General features: G+C 47.1%; 1 protein-coding gene across 2 annotated transcripts; it reads right to left on the bottom strand.

Moving 5' to 3' along the window:
- Positions 1-260: 260 nt before the first annotated feature.
- On the bottom strand, positions 261-8227 carry MANBAL (mannosidase beta like). Of its 2 annotated transcripts, none has more exons than XM_025191306.1 (5): positions 7587-8227; positions 7256-7301; positions 6439-6481; positions 3794-4025; positions 261-880 (listed from the first exon to the last, which is right to left on the bottom strand). In XM_025191306.1, exons 4-5 carry the CDS (start codon positions 3941-3943, stop codon positions 773-775), a joined length of 258 nt encoding a protein of 85 aa, XP_025047091.1. In that variant the 5' UTR covers positions 3944-4025; positions 6439-6481; positions 7256-7301; positions 7587-8227; the 3' UTR covers positions 261-772. The 2 variants fall into 2 exon arrangements, with proteins under 2 accessions (XP_025047091.1, XP_014380937.1); XM_014525451.2 differs by having other exon boundaries at positions 3794-4022; positions 7587-8224.
- Positions 8228-8979: the final 752 nt, after the last annotated feature.

Genomic DNA, 8979 nt, shown 5'->3' with positions numbered 1-8979 from the left:
TCACCCCTGCATCTCCCAGAGTTCAGCAGCCACCAAGTACCTGCATTCATACAGCCCCTCTGACCACAAACTGCTCTTGTACTTGGGCTCCTCCTCTCATCTGTCTTCATGTTTCTTCCAGAATTGGGAACAGCAGGGGGAGGCAACTGGATTAGCAAGGGATTAGGTGTCATACGGCAGAATGCTCAGATGGCATGATGGTGGGGAAGAGAAGACTTCCAGCCAGAGGAAGCCTGGCCTCAGAGCAGTGCTTAAATAAAGACAATTATTTTTTAAAAGGACACGACAAGCCCATTATTATTAAGCGATAAAACAAACTGGTGTATTTTAAATGAGACAACAATACAGGAGGTTACAGAGTTGAGAAGTGGGACACCCCAGAGCCAGTTGATCCCTCAGTCCTTAAAAATATGACCCAGAAAACAGGTATCTTTGATAGCCAAACACATGCTCCCCTTCCATGGGCCTTCACCTCACACCCCTGCCAGCATGGGGGAGGTGCAAGTGTAAGCTTTCCTTACCCATTAGGAGTGAGCTGATAACAGGGCTTATGACAGTTAGAATAACTAGCTGGATGTGTACAGTCCATTTTGCCTGCAAGGAATCAAGCAAAAGAAACCCAACCCTCCCACAACTTGTCAGTCCCCCCTACCCCTGGAAGACATAGCATGGCAGGACCAGACACCCATTTAATTGGTTGACCCATGATGTCATCTTCAAGGAAACTTGATTACAGCCAAAATGTTGCCATCAGGCTCCATTCTGAGGCCTTCTATCGCTTCTTCTTAGTTTCCTTCTTGGGTTTCTTGCTCATTTGCTGAGCAGCCACCTTTGGCTTCTTCACCACCTCAGAGCTTTTAGGCTCAAAACCGTCGGAGTCCTACAACAATCAATGAAGAAACAAGTAGTCAGCACTGTTCTACCCATTTGCCTCACATTTCACATCTCAAACAACCCTGGGATCAGGGGGCAGGGGGGACGGACGGACGACGATGACAACATGGACAGCTAAGTCACAAGGAACCAACAATTAGCCTAAGGCCTTGCCTACATGCAGGTCTATACCCATTTAATTCAAATCAGCTGAAAAGTAAATTTAGGGAAATTGGTAAAACCTCTGTGTTAACATACTTATGCTGGCTGGAAACAGTTTCTCTGGGTTTATGCTTGGGCCTGTCCATTTCCTGATGCACACTGAACTGAAGCTAGTCAGGTTTCATTTGATTTTAGAAACATGTTTAGTTAAACTGTGGAAATTCTATGTGTAGTCATGTTTTGTTATCGCTTAACTCACTTTCTCAATCAGGGTGATGCAGCAGCCTGGGGTGTCTTGAGATCCTTTTAAGAGTGCTGTGGGGCACCACACAATGTTGGCACTGTTCAGTATGCAAACATGATTCACAAGATAAACCCAGAGATTTCAAATAGGAATTCATACTGTTAAAAACAGTGGGACCTATTGCACTCCGAGTTCTTTGTGAGAGAAGAATTGCTCTATTATTTTGCTGAAGTAAAAAACACCAAAAAAAAAAACCCCCACACAAGTGAAAATAAAGAGCTAGTATTTTTCTGAGGGATGCCTTGAGTCTGCAAGGTTGAGAACCACCGGTCTAACCTGGAGGACTTTAGAGAGGACTCCAAACTGGAAAAATAAAAGATAGAGTAAAGGAGAGAAGGAAAAAGAGCAGGACAAATAAGAAAATTTCAAGTGGGAAGAACAAAATCAGAACTGGCCAATCAGCTGCTTGCAGAAGAGAGGTTTTGCAACATGAATAGTGGCATCATACATAAGACAACAAATGTCCCCCAAATACAGCAGCAGTAATGTAAAGTTCAGAACTTCTAATGAAACCACTGATTTAGGAGAAGAACAAAGCTCTCTGTACCTAGACCAAGAAGTACAGCTTGCATATCCTAGTGTTTCTCTGCAGGGGAGATGATAGAGATCATTTCTGCCATGGGAAATAAATTCTAGCCATCTTATCAAAACACAAGGGAGCAGAGCCAGTCTCATTTGAGGAAGTAGACATGCAGATTGTCTCATTTGTTTAAATGAGGCTGGAAGTAAGTATCCCCAAGCACGGAGGTTTCTATAAATCACCGTGTGCCAGCTGCGAAAGGACACAAAAAATGGCAGAGAAAGAAGTGATAGCGTCCAGCTTTCCAGGAAATGTAGCAGACAATGCAAAGGAAGGGGAGTGAATGACAACATCCTCTTAATCAATGAGCTCAGTTCAAATGTGTAAGTTCCTAGGCTATTACAATTCACATCTGTGTGGCTTTCCAAGGAAGGCAACTTGGCTGGCTTCCCAAATGATGGAATCTGTGTCTGGGGAGCTGGCAGACAGTGCTGCAATTCTCTGAAGAAATGCAGCAATATGCCATTATTACGCAGGGACACAGAGCTTGTTGCTGCCATAAGATGATCGCTGCTGCCTTCTAATGTTCAAACCAAGGTAGTCTTCCAGACTTGAAGCCTCTGTAAATCAGAGAGGCTGCTCTAAATTCTACAGACTCGGGAAGGGAGTGTTGCTCCCGTGTCTAAGAGGCGTCCACTCTTGTTTATTATCTTGTAATGTAACCATGTGGGATTTGTCTGCAGCTTCTATGAATGGGCTGAGGACGTGTGTGTGGAAAACATCAGCTGAGCATGAGCACACCAAGAAAAGGCCTCAAATAGCAACGCTTCTTTGAGCCCTACAGCTCAAGTACAGTGTCTGGCTTTCAGATTCCTGTTCTAAGGCTAACGCACCATCACTATAGCTAGTTACTAAGGATCCAGCTATTAAACTCCTCCCTGCCCCAGTATAACAATGTTGAGACACCCTAAGATTTCTCATGCTACACCTCCTACACAACCATACACTTGCCCACGTTACAGGCATCTTCTTTCCTATGTACAAGCTAGATGATTATATTCAATGTGTTACTGAAATTTTCCAGGTTTCACACATGCTAGGTCCATTTAACACTATGCTACAGAACCCCCTAATGCTTTCAAAACAAGGAACACATTTTTGGATCTCATCTGTTGCCAGCAGTAAAGATGATCAAACTTTCCATGGAAAGTTGTTACTAGAAATCCCAGCCAGAACCCTACACATCAAGACAAAGGAATATGAAAAATCACCCTATTCTGAAAAGAAGCAGGCCTATTAATACTGGCATTACCAAATCCACTGAGTTCTGTTCACCAGAACAGCCAAGTGGACTTTGATCATAACACTTCAACACCATCTCACACTTGCTGTGTCCTAGCTCCTAGTTTACATTATAATCCCTTCTCCTACTGATGGAAGTCAAGTGTCCTACATGTCTACAAGGACAGGACTGAAAGCTACATCTCTGCTAGCAAACACTAGGAAACGCAGTGAAGGCTTATAAACAAACTACAGTGGTTCCTGGTTGCAGAGGCAGAATTTGCAAAGGTTCTCTCCTCGCTGGCTTCTTTACCAAGGAATAACAGACCAGGCCAACAGCAATGTGGCAAGTCAAGTTTGAGACTGATGCCAGCCCTTTGCTCTGTGTGTTGGGCAGGAGTGGAGAGCAATGTAGACAAAAGCATTTAGTTTCTTTTCTCACAAGCAACTCTCCAGCCCTGGGAAGTTCAGGGGCTGCTCCCAACATGTCCTGGTTCCCAGTGATGCAAGGCTGATAGGAGAAAAGGAGGGAAAAGCAAAGGAATCTTTGCAAGAAAGAGAGGAAAAGTAATGAACGACAGCAATAGTGATCGATACAAGATTCAGACCCTCCCCCCACCACGTCCCCAGTAGCAATGAAGGGAGCTACTTACTGTTTTATTAGACTTTGAGACTGGAAGGATTATGGCTAATACACAGATAAGCTGGAAAATGGCTCCAAAAAAAAGTCCATAGCGCAGCACATTCTCCATGAAGGTGGGCTCAGGGATCTCAGGGGGGGAAAAGTCCAGCTCGGCAGCCATGACAGAAGCGTCTTCCTTCTCCTCTCTCACACTTAAAAAGTCTGCTGAACTTCCTTCTCCTCTCACACACTTAAAAAGTCTACTGAAACAAAGAGGAGGTGATTTATTCTAAGCCAGATTCTCAAGCACATAATAAGTTTTACTGTGCAACATGAAAAGAAAATACTAACAAATGACTTATGTTGGTGCTTCTAAGGTGTCTTTAACCTGCAGAGACAAAAATGAGGGTACTGGAACTCATATACTGGGTCCCATCATCTTAAGTGACTTATATTCTGGAATAGCCTTCAACAGACCAGCAGGGATCTGGATTTCCCGTTTCCCACAGAAAAAAGAATAGCATGGATTTCACCCTTCACTGGAGGAAACCATGGATTTCTCATTTTACCAGAGAAACCCGTGGGTTTTTCAGTTTTGCAAAGTGCTCTCTGTAGACTGGCAGAGTTCCATCCTGCAAGGGGCTGGGAGGGAGGATGAGGTGGCCAGGCAGGGGGTGCCATGTTCCCCAGGCAGCCTGGTGAGCAGTTCCTCCAGGTACATTGGCAGGGGAGGGGGAAGAGACTGAGGCTCCATAGAGAGGGAGGGAGTTGGGCAGGGCTGGGGCTGCTGCCCAGCTAGGCAGTGAGTAGGGCTTAGGGCTGCAAAGAGTGGCTGCAGGCAGGGGCCGTGGGTGGCTCATCTTGGGGGTGGGTCCAGCTCCCTGCTGCTACGAGCACTCCCAGGTGGCAGGGAGGACTTTTGCTCCCAGATCTGTGCACAGGGTAGGGGTGGGGGCAGGCTACCCACTGAGGCCTCAGGCTCCTGCCCTGCTGCCCTCCCCTGGGGCCTCTGCAGCCTGGTTGGTGCAACCTGGTACTGCAGGGCACAGTGGGGCTGTGCAGGAAAGCTGCTTGCTGCTGAAAGCTCTGCGCTGCCCTGCTGATGAATCCCCTGCTTGTGCGGCAGCAGCGGTGGTGTGGGGTTGTGCCCTTCACAGCTGCTGCACATACAGGAGACAGGTCGCTCCTGCCCCTTGGGAGTGGGTGCAGCAGCAGGGAGCATCCCCAACCACCTGAACCTACAGCAGGCAGACTGAGGTGGGGGGGAGCCAGGCTCTGCTCTGCTGCAGCAGCCACCACCTCTGCCAGGGGCTGTAGACTCAGGTCCCTGGCACCATAGACATGGCAGCTGGGGCCCCCTCCAGCAGAGCTGGGAGTGTAGGCTGGAGAGAGTGAGAAGCACCAGCAGGGCCGGGGAGGGCTGTTGGGGGGAATGAGGGGCCTTTCATTTTAATCACAAATTTTGGGGGTTTTAATCAGAGAATTTGCAATTTATCAGGGAAAACCAGGATTCCTGCTCACCAGCCTGCTTAGAATAATGGTTCTCAACCTTTGTAGGCACAAAGCGCCCTTCAGAAAATGCCAGCTCTTACTTTTCACTCTCTTTTTAACTACAGAAAAAGAACAGAACAATTCTTCAGAGCACTTTGACAGATAAGGCCTGATTCACCACAGTACTTAACATGAAAGCACATCTACTGGAGTCAGGGACCATTTGCTTGCTTAAAGTTGAACCTGGCTAAAGCAGGACCTTAGTGACTTCTCCTGAATCAGGCAGGAAATCTGCGGCAGAACTGAGAATTGATCTCCTGGGCTCCCAAGTCCTCAAGATGATACTCCCTTTCCTCCTTATTCTGAAGCCTTAATGGAGCAGCCTATTCATTTTGTGAATGACTCTAATCCACTTATATAATAATGGATAAGTCTCTTGCCAGAACTGCTGGAGAGCTTGAGAAGCTGTGCCAACCACAGCAGTCACAGGAGTGAAGCTTACGTGGTTTGAGATACTATCAGTGCTTCGAGATGCACGTATTGCTTTACTCCCACTTTCCCTGACATGCATTTGATAGTTGATTTTTAACAATGAAAACATCCCAGTATATTTACATACAACATTAAAAGGACAAGGTCAACTTAAAGGTTAGACAGGCCCAGTACTAGTTGTATTTATTAATGCGTGTTTTTTTCCTCTTCCCCATGTCATTGCAATTTGTTTGCAAGGATTTTGCTGTGCATATATTTCAATTAGGCAGTTATAATCTGGCACTCGAAAATTATCCCCAAAGCAATCACTGCATCTGTCAGACTAGGAGTGACATAAAGATACGCTTATAAAATCTGCCAATGGCATCAAGCTGGGACAGGCTGGTGAACAGGATCAGAATTTAAAATGTACAGAAATCTGAAGAAATTATCCAAATCAGCGAGGTGAAATTCACTGAAGATATGGGCAAAGTGCTATATTAAGGAAGGAAAAATCAAATGCACAAATATCAAACAGGGAAAAACTGGGTAGGCAACTGTATGGCAGAAGAGGACTCAGGAATTACAGCAATGTGAATCAGCAATGTGATGCTGCTGCATGAAAGGCAAACATCACTTGGGGATTTATTAACAGGAATGTCATGTGCCAAACAAGGGAAGTAATTATTCCACTGCATTCAGTATGGTAGATACCTCAGTTAGAATCCTATGTCCTGTTTTAGGTTCTTAAGGAAAGCTGTAGACAGACAAATTGGAGAGTTCAGAGGAAAGCAATAAATATGACAACAGGTCAAGAATGCCACGCCTGAGAAAGGGCTGAAAGAAGTGGGTTTGTTTAGCTTAGAGAAGAGAGTGGTAACTGGTAAGGCCATAATAACACTCATGAATACATGGATATTTAATTAAAAAAAGGTAGCAATCAATCATTTGCTATGTGCAGCCAGATTAGGACAAGAACTAATCAGCAACCAAAGGACTGAGATTAGACAGTGGGAAAAGCCTCCAAACCTTTAGCATAGTTATGCACTTGAAGGGGTTACCCAATGGAAACCCTACTATAGGTGTTTTTTAAGAACAGCCACACCAGAATAAGCACAGCCAACCACATGTCGAAATTGATCTAGATACCTGACTGCCATGGAGCAAGAAGACTAACTAGCTTACCTTTTGAGGTACTGTGCAGCCCTACTTTTCTCTGAAAGAAGAAAATGGTTTTCCCAATTAATACTTGAAATTCAAGGGGCTAATCCTGTAACTGGATCTGTCCATAATGCAAGAGTCAGTGGAGGCCTGAGTGTCCACACAAGGGTCCCTGCATATCCAAATGCAGGGCTGGGCCCCAGGTGATGTCAAAGCAACATCTTCCCTAGCTGAAGCTGCAGGAAGTTCAAGCTTCAGTAACTTATCTGATGTTGTTTAAAAAAAAAATCTCTATTTGGATTTTTGTAAGACCCATGTTCCCTGCTGCCCCCTGTCCCCCAAGCCAAACAGTGGAAAGGAGTTTGCTCACTTTTTCACCTCACATGCTTCTGCTGACTCCCTGCTTGCATGCCAGCCTACCAAGAATAAATGGACAAAAATAAACTAAAAAGGGAACTGATACATACACTAAGAATAAATAGCCCCTGACCTTCCCATATGGAGATCTCCCATCCTTCCCCTCTTGCCCAATTAATCTTAGAGGAGTTTTCTAAAAGTTTCCCACCACCACAAGCAATGTCAAGTGCCCTAGAGCAGGCAACACACCACTTGCCACCACCACTTTAAACACTGTGCCAGGAGACCCTAAACCAGCAACAGGAGCCAGCAAGCAGCATGGAGCAAGGACCAATGAACTCTACCTTAATATAGTTTGCATCAGTTCTGCATACCACTGTCAATTACACAGGCACAAGGCCTACTTGGTTGTGCTGAGGTATGGGGAGTCTAGGCCCACCAGGAAAACTTTAAGCCCCCTCAGCCAAGGAGACCACTTGGAAACAGAACTACTTGTTCTAGGGCACAAAGGTGAAAACAGAGACAGGAGCACAGGGGTCAGAGTTTAATAATGAGAGGTCCAAAGGGGGGAGAAACTGAACAGAGCCCACCAGCCAACACCCACAGGCCTCCAAGCAAGTTCATGGTACCAGGTGACACCACCCAGTGCCTAGAGATGTGAGTGGATGAGGGACTAGAAGACATTGCCCTACAGTCACCAAGGGTGCCCCCAGCCAAAGCCTCTTTCCTGGTCAGGCAGAGGGGCAGCTTGGCTAGAGCCAGAAATGAAGTCCTGGGACTTGGTGGGACCACGTAAGGGAGAAAGGGAGGGGGAGCAACGCAGCCAGAGCCCCAGCAGGCGTTTCCTGAGGAGGCAAGGAAGGGGCTCCAGCCCAGCGCACTGGAGGGATGCATGTGCCAGGGTCTCCCTCTGCTGGTGCCAGAAGTGTCAGTGAAGCAAGCACCAGATCACACAGCACAGTCATTAAAATAAGGCCACATAGTTTTATGAACTTTTGCAACATCTCAAGTTTAGATCAAAATTAGGAGAAACACAGACATACCTGAATACTAAGCTACAGTTTTACATGCAAGTCATCTGTATAATACAGCTAAGTATTACCCTGAATGCTGAACAGCCACTGTGGCCAAAAGCCTCCGAGGGGGATGCTGTTTACAGTAACCTGGAGGTTCAATATCATCACCCCACCAGGGCTACTCAACCCTGTCAAACAGCATGTACATTTACAAGGCAGAGTCCCGGCTCATCTCCCAAACGTCCTTCATTTTACCAAATTAGCTACTTTAAAGTGCATCGGACCAGGAGGCACAAGCCAGCGGTTTTTCACAGCCTGGGTGCCAAACCCCAGGAGGGAGCGGGATCACCAGCAGGCAGGGGCGTGGCATAAGGAGCTGGGGCCACACAAGCACGTGGTTCCCATTTTCTCAGCCCTGCTGTGGGTTCCGGAGAGCAATGGCTCCTCGGGTGGTAGCGGCATCAGGCACGTCACAGGGGGGCTCCAGACCGGAGCTGGAAGAAGCCTGAGGAGAGCGGGTGGAAAAGCCGCAGGGGCTCAAGCCCTGACAATGGGGACAGCCCCAAACCCAGCCCGGGGCCGGGTTACAAGTGGGCACGGGACTGGCGGGACTGTCTCGAGGGCAGGAGTGGGTGCTGGCTCAGCCCCGGGCTCTCGTGGGAGCCACGAAACAAGCGGGCCCCTCGCGCCTGCACCGTCCCCAGCCGCCGCGCCCAGGGCC

This window comes from Alligator sinensis, unplaced genomic scaffold (assembly GCF_000455745.1).
Source record: "Alligator sinensis unplaced genomic scaffold, ASM45574v1 scaffold76_1, whole genome shotgun sequence".
In the NCBI taxonomy this organism is placed as follows: Eukaryota; Metazoa; Chordata; order Crocodylia; family Alligatoridae; genus Alligator; species Alligator sinensis.
This window is presented reverse-complemented; position numbering and strand designations above follow the sequence as displayed.

Coding starts and splice junctions, on each gene's coding strand:
- MANBAL (XM_025191306.1), bottom strand. CDS start 3,943: ATGGCTGCCGAGCTGGACTTTTCCCCCCCTGAGATCCCTGAGCCCACC. Junction 881..3,793: donor TCTCAAAGTCTAATAAAACA/GTAAGTAGCTCC, acceptor TGATTGTTGTAG/GACTCCGACGGTTTTGAGCC.